This window comes from Phyllobates terribilis, unplaced genomic scaffold (assembly GCF_046119375.1).
Source record: "Phyllobates terribilis strain yellow unplaced genomic scaffold, ASM4611937v1 Scaffold_1__5_contigs__length_1240528914, whole genome shotgun sequence".
In the NCBI taxonomy this organism is placed as follows: domain Eukaryota; kingdom Metazoa; phylum Chordata; class Amphibia; order Anura; family Dendrobatidae; genus Phyllobates; species Phyllobates terribilis.
This window is the reverse complement of record NW_027362761.1, coordinates 204,806,378-204,824,867: the sequence shown is the minus strand read 5'-3', so window position 1 is coordinate 204,824,867 and position 18,490 is coordinate 204,806,378. Positions and strand designations below refer to the sequence as shown.

At 49.8% G+C, this 18,490-nt stretch overlaps 1 protein-coding gene across 2 annotated transcripts in view; it reads right to left on the bottom strand.

The window, feature by feature from the left end:
• The window catches only part of PRXL2C (peroxiredoxin like 2C), a 45,179-nt gene that overhangs the window by 20,239 nt on the left and 6,450 nt on the right, over positions 1-18,490 (bottom strand). For both annotated transcript variants that reach the window (XM_073652886.1, XM_073652880.1), the window contains exons 3-4: positions 18,167-18,220; positions 16,418-16,523 (exon numbers count right to left, since the gene is read on the bottom strand). In XM_073652886.1, coding sequence (XP_073508987.1) covers positions 16,418-16,523; positions 18,167-18,220 — 160 coding nt within the window. The remainder of the gene's footprint in view (positions 1-16,417; positions 16,524-18,166; positions 18,221-18,490) is intronic.

Below are 18,490 nucleotides of genomic sequence, written 5' to 3'. Positions count from 1 at the left end.
TCTATTTTATATGCATGTCTGGACTTTTTTTTTACGATTTTCTTTTTATGTAATAGACCGTACTTAGTTAACAAAACCTAAACTTCAGAGTGGAGCATGTCTCATGATACTGGACTGTACAACAAAGCAGCATAGTAGAGATAGACAAATGGAGGTATTCCTTGAGGAAGATCTATATCCAGCATAACTAGTCTCCTTTCTTGGGCTTGTGCCTAAAAGAGGGTCAGTTTTAGATACCTCCCAAAAAGTCCTTAATATGGTGCCCCACTTGAGAATAGGCAGTGACAGCCATGGACACAAAATGTTTTAACTGGAACTAACATTTACTCCAATTGAGGCAACTAGCATAGCTGTTACAATCTCGCAATGTGGTACAAAGATGGAGGTTACACACAGTATTGTGGCACAGAACTTGATTGATAGTACAGAGCTCAGCAGCTGCATACAGCAAAAAGATCAGTTTCTTATTAAAGTTTACAATAAAATTCACAGCAGGCAGTCGCCAGTTGCAACGTGAGCAGTCTAATGCCACACGACACAATGTGTACCACTAGCCACAGTTCACAGCTTAACTCATTCGTGGGAATGTGAAAATAGAATTAGTCCTTACCGGTTATTCGGTTTCTAGAAGCCTTCCACGACAGCATTGGAGGATGTTGTCCACGCCGTATTGGGGGACAGGAACATAGAGAGATTAAAGCCCCTCCCCACCGTCAATCCCCAGCGTTTACCAAGATAACCTGGAAAAATGGTTACCTGACCGTTATATGGAATCCAAAGGGAGGGAAATTCGTGCTGTCGTGGAAGGCTTCTAGAAACCGAATTACCGGTAAGGATTAATTCTATTTTCTCAATACGCCTTCCACGACAGCATTGGAGGAATACCAATGATATTTTATTAGGGAGGGACAATAGCTTGTAGGACTTTCCTACCAAAGGCTAAATCCCTAGTGGATGATAAGTCTAATCGATAATGTTTAGAAAACGTATGAAGGAAAGACCATATAGCTGCCCTGCAAATCTGCTCAGTAGAAGCGCCCGCTCTTTCGGCCCATGAAGTTGATGTGGGTCTGGTAGAATGAGCCTTTAAGGCAATCGGTGGATTCATTTGTTGATTGCTATAAGCTTCACCAATCGCCTTTTTGATCCAGTTTGCTATAGTGGACTTAGCTGCCTCCCTTCCTCTGTTCTGCCCTGAGTGCTGTATAAATAGGTTTCCATCCAATCTCCAAGACTCAGTTTGTTGAAGATAATAAAGGACAGTTCCGCAGACATCTAGGAGGTGGAACTCTGCTTCCTTTGGATTGGAAAGATTCTGGCAGAAGGAGGGAAGGATGATTCCCTGGGACCGATGGAAGTCTGTAACTACCTTTGGGAGAAAGGAAGGGTCCAGGCGAAGCGTAATTCTATCTTCGGTCACATTCATGTAAGGTTCTCTGATAGAAAGGGCCTGAAGATCTCCTACTCTCAGTGCTGAAGTGATGGCTACTAAGAAGGCAGTCTTATGAGAGAGTCTGTATTGAGCTAGAGGATAGAGGCTCAAAGGGAGAGAGTGTTAAACCCTTGAGTACCACATTTAGATCCCAGGATGGGACCCGAGACTGGATTTTTGGGTGAAGTCTGAGTGCTGAAGTTATGAATCTCTTGATCCACCTATGAGAGGCCAAATCTTGGTCGAATATGGAACTTAGGGATGCAATCAGCACCTTAAGAGTGCTGGGTATGAGACCCAACTCCAATCCACTCTGTAGAAAATCAAGGATCCGAGCAATGTTGGGATGTGAGGTATCAGGAGTATCCGGGGCGTACCATGATATGGAAAAAAATCCTATTTTGCCGTATATCGTGTTGGTTACTGGCTTCCTACTCTGATGAAGAGTTTTTATAACTTCTTCCGAGAGACCTTTGGATCTTAAGATCTCGGCTTCAGTAACCAGGCTGCTAGGTTTAGCCACTGAGGATTGGGATGGAACAGGGGCCCTTGAGAGAGAAGGTTGCTGACCTGTGGTAGTATTACCGGGCCCTCTAGGCAGAGTTCTGTGATGGCCCCGAACCAAGGCCTTTTGGGCCACAGGGGGGGCCACCAGAATTGTTGCTACTCTCTCTATCCTGACTTTCTGGATGGTTATTGCTATCAGCAGTATCGGAGGGAACGCATAGACCAGCTTGAAATGCCAGGGATGGGCTAATGCGTCCAAATTCATGGCCTTGTCTCGTCTGTCCAAAGAAAAGAAGAGGGGAAGTTTTGCGTTTGACCGACTGGCTAAGAGATCTACCTCAGGGAGACCCCATTTTGCTACCAGCGACTGGAAAATCTGAGGATTCAGGCTTCATTCTCCTGGCTGGATATCTTCCCTGCTTAGAAAGTCTGCTTGGACGTTGTTTGAGCCTTTCAGGTGGATAGCTGAAAAGTGATAGAAGATGTTGTTCTGCCAAAAAAAATATTCGGCCTGCAATCTGTTTTAGGCTGTGTACCTTCGTACCTCCTTGATGACGAAGGAAGGCAACTGTAGTCACGTTGTCCGAGAGAATCTTGACGTGAGAACCCTGGATTAAGTTGACTGCCGCTCTGAGCGTTTTTTCTGCCACCATTAGCTCCCTGAAGTTGGAAGATCTGGCACTGATCTCGGGACTCCATCTGCCTTGAATGGGAATCTGGGCCACCATAGCTCCCCAGCCTCGTAGACTGGCATCTACAACTGGGCCCACAACACCGACTGGATACAGGCTGTCATAGACCCCAATACAGACATTGTCGCTCTCAGCGTTGGATTCTGTTGGCGTCTGAAATTTGAGATTTTGGAATTGAGAGCAGTCTGATGCTCCAATGGTAGAAAGGACATCTGTTTGTTGGAGTCCAGCAATACACCAAGGAATTTCCTCCTTGATGAAGGGAGGAGTTCCGATTTTTTTAGGTTTGGGACCCAACCTAAAGACCGAAGGGTTCTTAAAGTTCTAGAGACATGAAGATTGAGAGTTGCTACTGAGGGAGCGTCCAAGTATGGAATTATGCACACGCCCTGTTTTTGGATGAGTGCGATGACTTCTGCAATAATCTTCGTAAACACCCGGAGTGCTGAAGAGATGCCGAAGGGCAGTACGTTGTACTGGTAGTGAACTGTTATATTGTCCCTGAGGACTGCAAACCACAGGAACTTCCTGTGGGACTGATGAATCGGCACATGGTAATACGCATCCTTTAAATCTATGGTTGCCATGACGAAGTCTTTCCCTATTAGGGGAATAATTGATTTTATAGACTCCATCTTGAAACGTCTGTATTTAATGTGATGGTTTAGGGACTTCAGGTTGATTATGATGCGTGGGGTCCCTGATGGTTTCCGTATTAGGAATATTTTTGAATAGTGACCCGTCCCCTCCTGGCTGGGGGGAACTAGAGACACCACTCCCGAATCCAGAAGGTCTTTTAGGGCGACCGATAGGAGATCCTGAGCCGCCCCCCCCCCGAGAGGGAAGGGACGTGACCCTCAGGATCTGAGGGGGGCGACTCTCGAATTCCAATAGAAGACCCTCCTCGATGGTATTGATGATCCACTGGCAGGAAGATATTGCCTGCCACTGGGGAAAGAAATTCGAGAGCCGCCCCCCTACACGGACCAAGTCATTGCCTGTCCTGCTGCTGGTGTTGTTGCTGGGGTACAAGGATGTTGTGACCCTTGCCGCCTTTGGGATAGCTCCAGCGCCCAGATTTTCCCTTTCCTCTATACTGTGAGGGGTGACTTTGGGAAGGCCGAAAGGAACATTTCTTAGCCTGTTTCTGTTCAGGAAGGGTTTTCTTCCTGTCCGAGGCCTTTTCCAGGATTTCATCCAGGGCTGGGCCAATTACACATTTTCCTTGGAATGGAATGGAACAGAGCTTGATTTTAGAGGTGACGTCCCCACTCCATGTTTTGAGCCATAGTGCAGGGTGAGCAGTATTGGACAGGACAGCTGCCCTGGCCGCGATACGGACTGACTCAGCCGAGGCGTCCGCTAAGAAACCTGTCGCTTTTTGAAGGAGAGGGATGGAGTCAAGCAGATCTGCCCTGGACATGCCCTGAGACAGATGTTCCTCCAGTTGGGTCAGCCATTTGAAGTGGGATCTGGCCACTCAAGTCGAGGAAATATTAACTCTGAGAGAAGCAGAGGAGGTTTCCCATGATTTTTTAAGGACGCTTTCCATTTTGTGGTCCAAAGGATCCTTTAATTGGGACGAGTCCTCAAATGGAAGTGAGGTTTTCCTCACTACCCTAGCCTAACTGGATGTCCACCTTAGGGACTTCCCATTCAAAACCGTCACACTCTAACGGAAACCTATGTTTTAATTCTGAAGGGGTGGTGAGGCGATTTTCCGGGGACTCCCATTCCTGTCGGTTGAGATCCCTAATTACCTCATGGACTGGAAACCCAGTCTGTTTCTTGGTTTTAAGACCCCCAAACATCTCGTCCTGAACAGAACAGGGAGCCTCCACTTCTTCCAGCCCCATAGTGCCTCTAACATTGTCCAGTACTTCCTCTAAGTTGTCCGAGGAAAAATAATATCTACTGGTTTCTACTGTTTTAGCAGGCCCTATGGATGCCAATTCCTCAAAATCATCAGAGGCTGAGCGACTAGCGTCCATAGAGACCACATCTGAGTCTAATTCTTGGATCTTCCTCTTCTTAGGGGGAGAAGGCCTGGAGGAGGAATAGACAGGCAGGGCAGCAAAGGAGGCCTGGACCTCCTGTCTAACCACCTGGACCTCCTGTTTAACGAGTGATCTAAGCTCATCAATCAGTGAGGGGTTTCTTCTCTAATTATTTTATCCGTACAGCGCTGACACAACTTCTTATAGGATGAGGACAGCTTTTTTGTACAGTTGCCACATCTACGGGGCTGGTCTTTATCCTTCTTAGAAGCGGGGGCCTTGTCTTCCTAAGAAAGGGGAAGAGAAGGGGACCCATGTGAAATAGAAGGAGGGGAGATCTAGTGTCATCTAAAAGGAGGCCGAGATAACCCCACAGTGAGCACCCAGGTACTACTCACTGTAGCCGACGGCATGCTGGGCTCTGCAGATGCAGGGGCACAGGACCTATCACCTTCCATAGTGGGAATAGTCTTACCTTTTGGTTTCTTCAGGCAAATTTTAAATAAAACCGTGCCTCCCAGCAAGGGACCTCAGTCCCCTCCCTTTTCCGGTCACTTTAAGGGCCAATCCAGGTTTGGTATGGGCCTTGATGATCCTGTCATTCAGCGTCCCACGTGGAACGCCCCGACCGGAGCGATGGGACCGCAGTGACGTCAACCGGCGAGCGCGCCCAAACCGCCCGTCGGCTCAGAAGCGTGGAATCCACATGCAGTGTGTAGCGTCGGCGTCCCTGCCTCCTGCTAGGCAGGGACGCTGTTCCCCTCACCTCTCCGCTCCGTGCCCGGCGTCTTCCTCCCGCTCTGCTGGCAGCACGCGCTCCTTCCCGGCCACTGTGCTTAGGGCGCGCGCGCTCCCCCTCTCTTAAAGGGGCCGCGCGCGCCGTCCTAAGGTGTCCCCGGCCAATGGCCGGAAGACCTCTCCATATATAAGGCACCTCCTCCAAAATGGAGGTGCCCGAGCAATGTTGTAGCATAGTCTTTCACTCTGCTTCAGCCCTCAGGTCCCGTTACCAGATATCTGCCAGTTTCCTGCCAGTTACCTGCCAGTTTCCTGTTTGATACCTGCCTGATACGTGTCTATCTGCTGACATTCCTGCGGTCCGACAGTCTGCCTACCAGCCGTGCCAGTCTGTATATGGATCTGTCTGCCCGCTCACCTGGGAGCGCCCATCTGCTACCTGCCTGTTAGCCTACCTGGAGGCTCTGCCGTCACTTGCTGTGACCACCTGCCTGTCCAGAGACTCTTGCCCGCTCACCTGGGAGCGTCCATCTGCTACCTGCCTGTTAGCCTACCTGGAGGCTCTGCCGTCACTGGCTGTGACCACCTGCCTGTCCAGAGACTCTCGCCCGCTCACCTGGGAGCGTCCACCTGCTAGCTAGCCTACCTAGAGGCTCAGCCGTCACTTGCTGTGACCACCTGTCTGTCCAGAGACTCTTGCCCACTCACCTGGGAGCGTCCACCTGCTACCTGCCTGCTAGCCTACCTGGAGGCTCAGCCGTCACTTGCTGTGACCACCTGTCTGTCCAGAGACTCTTGCCCGCTCACCTGGGAGCGTCCACCTGCTACCTGCCTGCTAGCCTACCTGGAGGCTCAGCCGTCACTTGCTGTGACCACCTGTCTGTCCAGAGACTCTTGCCCGCTCACCTGGGAGCGTCCACCTGCTACCTGCCTGCTAGCCTACCTGGAGGCTTAGCCGTCACTTACCGTGACCACCCGTCTGTCAAGAGACTGTCCCCGTCACTTGCCGTGACCACCCGCCTGTCGAGAGACTGTCCCCGTCACTTGCCGTGACCTCCTGCCCTCTTACCCAGAGACTGTCCCCGTCACTAGCCGTGACAGCCTGCCCGCCTTCCCTGGGAGTCACCCGCTTCCTTACAAGGACTGCCCCTTTGTATAGTTGCTCAGAGGTTCCACCTCCCAGACCCGTTACAGTTTGCTCGGGCCCTGGAACCCGGTGGCACCCAAGCTCCCTCGCTCTCGGACCTATGTCATGAACTTTCCCGTCAGAGGTCCCAACAGGAGTCCATCCTGAGTCACCTGCGTAGTGTTAACTCCCGCCTGGACACATTGACTACCTCATCGGGAGCGGCCTCCACTCGCACACTTACTCCCCCGGCACCGTCGCTGCCCATCAACACTATGGCATCTCTTCCCGGTCCCCGCCTCTCCGCTCCTCCTCATTTTGGCCGAGATCCCTGCCAGGCCCGGGACTTCATTAACCAGTGCACTCTGCACTTCGAACTGTTGGCACACCAGTTTTCCACCGACCGAGCCAAAGTAGCCTTCATCATGTCCCATCTCACGGGGGAGGCACTGGCTTGGCTAAATCCTCTGTGGGAGAGAGGAGACCCCCTGGTGTCCAACCTGCCAGCCTTTCTCTCGGCTTTCCGGAAAGTCTTCGACGAACCAGGACGGAAGACCTCATCCGCATCATCTCTGCTACGCCTCCGTCAAGGAAATCTCACCGTGGGCCAATATGCCATACGGTTCCGTACCCTTGCTTCGGAGCTGGCCTGGGATAACGACGCCCTGGTGTCTGTCTTTTGGGAGGGTCTGTCCGGCCGTATTAAAGATGAACTCGCCGGTCGGGACATTTCTACCACTCTCGACGACTTAATAACTCTTGCCACCCGGATTGACATCCGGTTCCAGGAGCGCGCCAAAGAGGTCACCCGTGAGAGGAGGTTTCCACGTCTAGCCCCTACCTTTCAGAAACCCGTCTCTTCTCCCGCTACTCCCCAGGCGCACTCACCCGAGCCTATGCAGGTCGACCAGACCAAGATGGTCAAAACCCGTCAAGAAATACGCCGAGCCAAGTGGAGCTGCTTCTACTGTGGCAGTAAGGAGCACCGGATCCGTTCTTGCCCGGAGAGGTCGGGAAACGCCTGTGTCTAGGATCGCTCAGAGAGGTCGTCCTAGACAAGAGTAAACCCTCTCCATCTCTGTTGCTGTCGGTCTCTATCATCTGCGGGGAGAACCGTTATTTTGAACTAGCCCAACTTGACTCTGGAGCTGCCGGAAATCTCATTTCTCAGTCCCTGGTAGAGAAATACTGCATTCCCACCAAACCTCTGGCTGTACCCTTATCTGTCGCTGCCGTGGATGGGGGCCTCTTACCACGTCCCATCCAACTCATCACCGAATCCATTACTCTGCAGGTGGGAATGCAGCACTCTGAGAGCATCTTCTTTCATGTTCTGCCTGGACTCTCTCACGTCCTCTTGCTAGGCCTACCTTGGCTTCAGAAACATGCACCCGTGCTTGATTGGCAGACCGGAGAAGTCCTTCGCTGGGGACAGGACTGCCATAAGACTTGTTTAGTTCCCGTCCATCCTGTCCGTCCTTCTCCTACCCCAGCCAATCTACCTGGACTTCCGGTTCACTATTGGTCTTATGCGGACGTCTTTAATAAAAAGGAGGCAGAGACATTACCCCCTCATAGACCATACGACTGCCCAATCGACCTGATACCCGGCGCTACTCCTCCCCGTGGGCGTATTTACCCTTTGTCCGCTGCTGAGACCCGGTCCATGTCTGAATATATTGAGGAGAATCTGGCCCGGGGATTTATCCAGAAATCTACCTCCCCGGCGGGAGCAGGCTTTTTCTTGGTTAAGAAGAAGGATGGCTCACTCCGTCCCTGTATAGACTATAGAGGCCTTAACCAGATCACGGTGAAGAATAAATACCCCCTTCCGCTCATTCCGGAGTTATTTGACCGTCTGAGGGGGGCTAGAATCTTCACCAAGCTGGACCTCCGTGGGGCCTATAACCTGGTCCGTATCCGTCAGGGGGGTGAATGGAAGACGGCATTCAACACCCGGGACAGCCACTATGAATACCTGGTAATGCCCTTTGGTCTCTGTAACGCACCCGCCGTCTTTCAAGAGTTGGTCAATGACATCTTCCGGGACCTTCTCTATTCCTGCGTAGTGGTGTACCTGGACGACATCTTGGTCTTCTCTCCGGATCTTCCCACGCACCGGAGGGATGTTCGTCAGGTCCTGCTCAGGCTCAGGGAGAACCACTTCTACGCTAAATATGAGAAGTGCCTCTTTGAGCAGACCTCACTTCCGTTTTTGGGCTACATAATCTCTCAGACCGGCCTACGAATGGATCCTGAGAAACTGTCTGCCATCCAGAAGTGGCCTCGACCAGAGGGGTTGAAGGCTATTCAGCGGTTCCTGGGCTTCGCCAACTACTACCGTCTCTTCATACCGCACTTCTCTTCCCGGACTGCCCCAATCTCTGCGCTCACCTGTAAGGGTACTAATCCCAGAGAATGGCCGCCCGAAGCAGAGGAAGCCTTTCTTTCCTTAAAACAGGCTTTCTCTTCCGCCCCGGTGCTGCATCGCCCGGACGGCAACAAACAATTCTTCCTGGAAGTGGACGCCTCCTCCTCTGGAGCCGGAGCGGTACTTACCCAAAAGTCGTCTTCCGGAAGAATGGTAACTTGCGGCTTCTTCTCCAAACTCTTCTCCTCTTCTGAGCGCAACTATTCTATTGGCGACCGAGAGTTATTGGCCATTAAGCTGGCACTGGAGGAGTGGCGTTACCTGCTCGAGGGGGCTCTTCACCCGGTAATAATTTACACGGACCACAAGAACTTGGCTTACCTCCAGAGTGCCCAGAGACTTAACCCGCGCCAAGCCCGGTGGTCCTTGTTTTTTGCTCGCTTTGATTTCGTCCTTCATTTTCGCCCGGCTGACAAAAACATCAAAGCTGACGCCTTGTCCCGATCCTTCCTGGTGTCTGATCTCGAGGAGGAACCTAAACACATCATCGATCCCGCCAGAGTAATGCAGGTGGCTTCCGTGAATCTAAATCGTCTCCCTCCCGGTAAGACGTTCGTAACTGTACCTGATCGGGAGAAGATCCTACACTGGGGTCACTCGTCTAAGTTAGCTGGCCACGCCGGTCAGAAAAAGACCCTCCAGCTTATTACCCGGCACTACTGGTGGCCTACCCTGCACAAGGACGTAATAGACTTTGTTTCTGCCTGTGTGTCCTGCGCCCGCAACAAGGTTCCGAGACACCTGCCAGCCGGTCGCATCCTTCCTCTTCCGGTACCTGCTGCCCCCTGGCAGCATATAGCTATGGACTTTATAACAGATCTCCCTGTCTCTGCCGGTTGTACGTTCATTTGGGTGGTCGCTGACCGCTTTTCCAAGATGGCTCACTTCATTCCCCTGCCGGGCCTCCCGTCTGCACCCGAGCTGGCTAAAGACTTTATCCGCCACATCTTCCGTCTCCATGGCCTGCCCCTCCACATCGTGTCGGATCGTGGGGTTCAGTTCACCTCACGCTTCTGGAGAGCCACATGTAAGCTGCTAGACGTCACCCTGGACTTCTCCTCCGCTTACCACCCACAGTCCAATGGTCAAGTGGAGCGGATCAATCAGATCCTGACCAGTTACCTCCGGCACTTCGTTAATGCCCACCATTCGGACTGGGTGGATCTCCTACCATGGGCCGAATTCTCTTACAATAACCACGAGAGCGAATCTTCCTCCAAATCCCCGTTTTTTGTAGTCTTCGGTCAGCATCCTCGGATCCCATTTCCCGTCTCCACCTCGGTGGACAATCCGGCTGCGGAATCTCTCGTTAGCGAATTTTCCTCCATTTGGGAGAGTACCCAATCCGCACTCCTTCAGTCGTCCGAGCGGATGAAAAAACACGCAGACAAAAAACGCCTGGATCCTCCACAATTCCGTCCTGGAGATAAAGTCTGGCTCTCGTCCAAGTATGTCCGGCTTAAGGTTCCTTCCCACAAGTTAGGGCCTCGGTTCATCGGCCCACTGGAGGTTATCAAACAGATCAACCCGGTGGCCTATAAACTGAAACTCCCAGCCAACTTGCGGATCCCTAACTCCCTCCATGTATCTCTCCTCAAACCCGTGGTACTTAACTCTTTTTCCAAGTATACAGGTACGCCCCCTGCTCCGGTTTCTGCTGAGAACGAGTTTGAGGTAGAGAACATTCTGGCCACCAAAAGGGTAAGAGGAAAGAACTTTTTTCTAGTGGATTGGAAGGGGTTTGGTCCTGAGGAGAGAACGTGGGAGCCCCGGGAGAACATCCATGCCCCGCTCGTCCTTGATAAATTTCTGTCTGGCCTAAAAAAGGGGGGGCCTAAAGGGGGGGGTACTGTAGCGTCGGCGTCCCTGCCTCCCTGCCTAGGCAGGGACGCTGTTCCCCTCACCTCTCCGCTCCATGCCCGGCGTCTTCCTCCCGCTCTGCTGGCAGCGCGCGCTCCTTCCCGGCCACTGCTACCTGCCTGTTAGCCTACCTGGAGGCTCTGCCGTCACTTGCTGTGACCACCTGCCTGTCCAGAGACTCTTGCCCGCTCACCTGGGAGCGTCCATCTGCTACCTGCCTGTTAGCCTACCTAGAGGCTCAGCCGTCACTTGCTGTGACCACCTGCCTGTCCAGAGACTCTCGCCCGCTCACCTGGGAGCGTCCACCTGCTACCTGCCTGCTAGCCTACCTAGAAGCTCAGCCGTCACTGGCTGTGACCACCTGTCTGTCCATAGAATCTTGCCCGCTCACCTGGGAGCGTCCACCTGCTACTTGCCTGCTAGCCTACCTGGAGGCTTAGCCGTCACTTGCCGTGACCACCCGTCTGTCAAGCGACTGTCCCCGTCACTTGCCGTGACCACCCGCCTGTCGAGAGACTGTCCCCGTCACTTGCCGTGACCTCCTGCCCTCTTACCCAGAGACTGTCCCCATCACTAGCCGTGACAGCCTGCCCGCCTTCCCTGGGAGTCACCCGCTTCCTTACAAGGACTGCCCCTTTGTATAGTTGCTCAGAGGTTCCACCTCCCAGACCCGTTACACAGTGTGGAATGCTCAGGCCGAAGTGGCAGGGCCCGCGGCGACGCCACATCCGGCGCGCGCAGCGACGCCACATCCGGCGCACACGGCGACGCCACATCCGGTGCACACGGCGACGCCACATCCGGTGCACACGGCGACGTCTGCGCTCCAGGAAATAGGAGATGCCGGAGGGCAGGAGCGGCCTCCGGCATGAACGATCCCCTGGCTTGCTTTACCCTCAGTGGGGTGCAGGAAGCCAGGGTGGTCTCCCAAAGGGGAGCAGCAAGGAGGGAGGAGGGAGCACCCCGACCGACCACTGCCCGGTAAAGGAAATACAGCACTGCCCTGCCGGCCCGACAGCACTGCAGGATCTCTCCATGCCCCAAGGGGTACAGGAAAACACTGGGGATTGACGGTGGGGAGGGGATTTTAATCTCTCTTTGTTCCTGTCCCCCAATAGGGCGTGGACAACATCCTCCAATGCTGTCATGGAAGGTGTATTGACAAACAGGGCTTAGTCCTCTTTCACACGTCCTGATATTTTCGGTACTGGAAAAAACAATACCGGAGATATCCGTGTCCATCTGTACCTGTGTGGCAACAGTGTGCTGCATCAAGATCATACATACCGGCACCTGGGAATCAGCGGTACAGTTCGCGCTGTTGCCAAGCGCCGGAGGAATCTCTCATCATTGTCCCCTGCTGACGCTGCGATCAGCATGAGCAAGGGACAATGTTGAGAGTAGAATAAAATAAAACAAATCCGTATACTTGGCTTGAGGTCAAGGGCCCCCTTGCTGCAGCAAGTCATTCTCCTCTGCTCCTCAGCGTGTGCGGTCGCCTCAAGCCAGGTGAGTATAATGATTTATTTTATTTTATTATTTTTACAGGATTTGGAGACATCGGGAGCAGAATGCTACTCTCAACATTGTCCCTTGCTTGCGCTGATCGCAGTGCCAGCAGGGGACAATTATGAGAGATTCCTTCAGCGCCTAGCGATTGGGAACAGCGCAAACTGTACTGCTGATTCCCAGGTGCTGGTACGTATGATCCTGATGACACACGGATGTCATCCATGTGTCAGTGTGCACATTGCGGCGTGCAAAAAATAGACATGTCAGTGTGTTTTGCCCACAGACACACGGTCCATGGAAACACACTGTCATGTGCGCAGACCCATTCATTTGAATGGGTCTGCGTGTGTAAGTGTCTCTGGTACGTGTGAAAACGGACACCACACATACTGGAGACACAGACGTGTGAAATAGGCCTTAGACAGTATCTCAAGAGTTGAATGCTCGCCAATTGCATATGCACTATTACAGCCTCTTCCTGTTCTGCAGCCAGGATATGGATTCTGGCTATACACTTCATATATGTATTGGTCGAACATGCAAATTTAATGGAATTGGATGATGACTAGTGATGAGTGAGCATGCTCGTTTAACCCTTTAAACGAGCACGCTCGGGTACTCGCCGAGTAGTTTCGGCGTGCTTGGCATTTCAGTAACAGCCACTGCGGCTGCATGTGTCACATCTATTAGACAGCTGTGACACATGCAGGGATGTGTTGGCAACAGAATGGGTGTGTTGGCAACACCTTATCCTTTTCCTGTTAAAATGAACAGATCATGATCAGATGCGGCATATTAAGGAGTCAAAAGAGATAGCGGCTAGAAAGTTCTCTGTTGAGTAGATGTCTTTCAATTCTGCTGTCCCTGACAAACCTTGGGTATGCAGAGCTTCTGGACTGATAAGTGGGTAAGAATTCTAGGTTTACATTACACATTAGGGAACATTAAAGAATACAAGCCAAGTAGTAGTGTAGACATTTTTAAAGTATTTTGCCTGGCCGGTGCTGGTGTTTTTGCTAAGTAAGATGATAAGGTTATAAACCAAAAGGATGGCCAGCACACCACTGCATCAATAAAAATCCAAGCAATTATTAGGTAAAATTAAAAACATTTTCATGGCTCTATGTGTGGCGCCCCTGCGGGTTCAGTCGCCACAGAGGTACTGCATCTCACGCTCAGGTAAGGAAGGAGTACTGCCCGGGACCCTAATACCTGCATCCAACACTACACTACTCCAGACCAGCAGGAGGGGCAAGATGCGTCGCTTCCCTGCTGAGCCCTGTCCCTGGCTGGAGTGGGGGGAACCAAAGTAAGGGGAACCATGTAGTGGGTGTGGATGGAGGAAATAAATCAGGGGAGCATTGGAAGAAGTGATATAAATAGATAAGCCATCTTGAAAGGACAGATCAGTCAGAGGAGGACAGTGAGAGGAGCAGGAGCTCTGTAGGAGCTCTGCTCAGGAGGAGGAGGGCCTAGTCAGAGAGGCCCAGGACTGGAGAGAGAGAGGAGCAGGAAAGGCTCCAGGAACGTGGAAGGGACCCCAGGGGTACGGGTAGTGCTGGAGGTGGAGGGGTAAGGTCGCACAGAGGGGACCGGTCCCTAAACTAGCAGAGTTCTTTAAGCCTCAACTAGGAAACCGGAGGCTGCAGTATTTCAGGTACTGCAGCCACAAGCCACATCTGTCTCACCAAGAAGGTGGCCATAGAGGACCCAGGGGACAGAGAAGACGTCGCCCGGCAAGGTCCGCGGCCACTGGCCTGAGTGTGAGGTGCAGGGAGACGGCCAGAAGGAACACATCTACACCGTCCTGGAGCTAAGCTCTACCTGTGGAGAGCTAAGCCAACTCTGCTGCATTCACACCAGCTCCAGAGGACCTGCACCGCAGCGGTGGCTCCCTTTAGCATACCACAGGTGGCGTCACGAACTCTATACAAGAACTATAAATCCCCTGTAAATATTCCCCTTTTATTGACCGCCCTGGGTCACGGACCGGTTCACCACCGTGATATCTCCCCTAGCAACGACCGGCAAGGCACCGAGTACCCCACAGCCCAGGGGGCGCGTCATCTTCATACAGCATAAAACATATAGCAAAAAATGGCAATAACAAACAAACCAAGGCAACGCATTTCTAACCTTTTGGGGTCCTTAGTCTAAGCCTTAGGCGTAGATGTTTTTAATTTTACCTAATGAACACTTGGATTTTTACTGATGCAGTGGTGTGCTGGCTGTCCTTTTGGATTACACTTGTGCTTTGGGGTTCAGTTGCCGTACAGGTGAGCTGATTGGCTCCTTTTTTTCACATTATAAGATATGATGTTACATGTCTAGTAGAACTGTCCCTAAGTCAAATCTTCCTGGATGTGTACTGTAGAGTTGAGGTGTTGTGCTAGATAGTAAACCCAACTCAGAATTGATTTAACTTAGAGCAAATTGTAGGACTTGCATTTGTTTCCTAGGGAGATGTGCATCTTCTGTCATCCTCCCCTTACCTGCCTTGAAGCTAACTGCCTACACAGAATACATCAGGCTGATATCCTTCTTTCTCTGGTGCTGTAATTTTAGACACTTTAGTCATTCTAGACAGCCAAATGGTACAATTCTGGTTTATATTTTTGGTTTAGCAGCTCAGACCTTTATTACGTCAGTGTATTTTTTTTTTTTAAACTGTAATTTTTATTAACGTTTTTACAGAATTAACAAAGGTAACAAAACCATAAGACACACATCAAAAATGAGAATAGAAATAAACATATAAAATCCACATTTGGTTGTAAAAAGAATTGAATCAATAAGTACTATGAAATTATTTCTATCCATTAACTTCAAGACATTGCTTAAAGCTACAAACAACCAAGGGGGGACAAAAGACTTGAACAGCAGGAAAGGTAGGGGGGCAAGAAGAAATTCTGAAGAGGAGGAGTTTATACATTTTGTTGTGCCCAGAAGATTTTGCTGATTCCCAAGGGGCCCAAATCATCTCAAATAGGTCAGCCTTTGCATTTAGGATAGCGGTCAAGTAATCCATACAGCTAATGTCACAAGTTTGTAAAAAGTAGTCCATGAGAGGGAGGGGAAACCATTTTCCAACAACAAGCTATCAAGGAACTGGACACTGTTAATAAGTGAAGAAGAGTCTTTCCCCAGTACCCTAGGAGAGACATTAAGAAGGGAGATGGATGAATCCAGTGGTACCTCTGTAAATACATCCAGAATTAGGGATTTGACTATTTTCCAAAAAGGAGCCAAATTTGCGCATGTCCAAAAGATATGTGGTAAAGTACCAACAGAGAATCCACAGCACCAGCAAACGCTCGAAATTTGGGGATTCATTTTGTTAAGGAGACCTGGGGTATGGTACCAGAACATGAGAATATTTTATTGATTTTCCTTGTATAAGATAAGGTACAAACTGAGGTCTTAGCCTCTTTCAACCCAATAGACTGCAAAATTTGGGGTGTCAAGTACCTACCCAGAAAAGTCTTCAATCTAATTATATGTAAGTGTTTAAAAAAGGAATCCCCCAGAGGGAACTTAATTGTCATAAAGATATCAGATATCAACCCCTTTTGTAGAAGGACCTCTTCCACACAACTTTTCAAACTCACTGTGTAAGTTGGAAAATCCCTCAATACATAGATCTCACTGGAAAGGATTAATAAAACTTAACTTTTATTAATTAGTTAATTAGTTTAAATAACCCATATTAGACAAACTACCAAAGTGCACTGAAGTAAATGAAATCCTGTAAAAATTCAGGAAATGACTGAACTAACAAACACAAAAACCCCAAGTCTCACTAATGTGACGCGTCTACCATGACATAGAAATATGGTCTCTGTCTGGACGCATTTTGTCGCTCTGTTTGGCGACTCAGCAAAAGACACTATAAACTATTCCTATTGGATAAGAGACTATATAATTCTGCACAAAAAATTTTTTAAAACTCAGTTGTGGATGAAACTTTAGGATCCATAGAGAGATGTTGCTAGTTGCTTAATCTACATATATTGGAGGAATTCTCGGTCAGTAATAAAAGAGTTTGATTTTAAGTACAAACTAGCATATTTTAAAGTGAGAAATCAACAGGGCGAATTATATTTATAATTGCATAATCATTACCTGAAGAACTAGAGGACTCGCCTTTTTTCATGCCCAGTTTGCAATAAATTTCTCTGTCACCATCAACATATATTTCATGACCATAACCAGTTAAGGAGCAAAATGGCTAGAAAATACAGTGAAAAAGTTATCCATTAGACCATTGTTCTCTGTAAATAGGAAGTCATGCATAAAAGTTGTCACACATAATTTAAAGCAGAAATGTGAATTAAAAAATGATGTAGTGGCCTAATTCTGGTGCACTTCATGCATAAATGCATGGCACATTTCTACTACAATATCAGTCAACTGTAGGTCTTCTCTCTTCACCCATCTAGCAAACTTAATCTTTGAAGCACAGATGCTGCTGCGTACCACCGTTCCCTCCTACAGTCCACCAAGGCCACTGATGGAAGTCAGCCTTTTTAGATCGGCAGCAATTTCCAAACCTCAACAAAATAGCAGAAAACACCCCATCCCTCTTCCCTGACCTGGGCATGTGAAAGAGTATGCACAGCTCCAGCATAAGGACTCCTTCACATGTCCATGTCTCCAGTACGTGTGGTGCCAGTTTTCACACATACTGGAGACACTTGCACACGTAGACCCATTCAAATGAATGGGTCTGTGCACATGTCAGTGTGTTTCCACGGACCATGTCTCCGTGGGGAAAACACGCTGACGTGTCTTTTTTTGCACACCGCACTGGCTGCAAAGCGTTCTCCACACATGCACACTGATGACATCTGTGTGTCATCAGTATAACACGTATCTGAGCCTGGGAATCAGCGGTACAGTTCGCACTGTTCTCAAGCGCCGGGTCCTGGATGCATCTCTCATCATTGTCCCCTGCTGGCGCTGAGATCAGCGTCAGCAGAGGACAATGTTGAGAGTAGTATTCAGCTGCCGCTGTTTCCAAAAAGTGTAAATACAATAAAAAAAAAAAAAATCCTTATACTCACCTGTCTGAAGTTGAAAAAATCCAGTGTCCCACGCTGTAATCCATCTGATCAACAGGCGACCGCACAAGCTGAGGAGAAGGGCAGAATGACTCGCTGCAGCAAATGGGCCCCTGACTGGCTCTGTCCTCACTGAACGGTGTCCTGTCACTCACTCCTGTCCTCTCGCTGCAGCGAGTCATTCTGCTCTTCTCCTCAGCATGTGAGGATTTTATTATTTTTACACTTGCTTGACACAGTGGGGGCACAATACAACTGTCAACATTGTCCCCTGCTGGCGCTGATGGCAGTGCAAGCGGGGGACAATGATGACAGATGCCTCCAGCACCCGGCGCTTGGGAACAGCACTAACTGTACCGGATTCCCAGGCGCCGGTACGTGTAATCCTAATGCGGCACACGGGCGCCACACAGGTACACATGGACACAGAAATCTCCGGTACTGTACTGTTTAGAGATAAGAGTAGTGACAAAGACCAATCCTATGTGCCATATTTCATCTTTGTTATGTATGTATCTATGTAAAAACTACACTTGATGAATATTATACTAAATGAGTTTGCTACTAATATTGAATTAAGTGAAAAACAGGACCCATTTCCTTTAAGGACAGTTCTGAACTGGTGACCCCTTAGCTAGCGATTGACTGGGTGAGCATCTACAACCATCTCTGGTGTGTTAAGGACAGGAGCCGGTAGCACAGACTAGCAGACTATTATTTAGGTGTATTGTGCACTGACAGCATTTGCATGACCAAATGTAAATTTTGCTATTTTTTACTCATTCTAATTCTTAAAAATAATCTGTTTTACCTGTATATGTAGATAGGATGACTGCCCAATAACAATAAGTCTGACATCTGCAGCCTAAAAATATGTAAAAAAGACAAATGAAAAGTTAGACTGCATTCGCACACTGTGGCGGCATTTTTAGAGTGATATTTTGCAGCTGTTTTCCAAAGTTGTGTTCCATTTAAATGCCACTGTCAGAGATTGTTAGCAGCATGTAAATGGTTAACAGCCACGGCTGGAACCTGATGCAAGCCATGGTTGTTAGAGACAGATGCCAGGTATGTAATATAGCCGGTATCTGCCACATGTGGAGGGAGCCCCCTCCACACCTGAGGACCCCTCCCA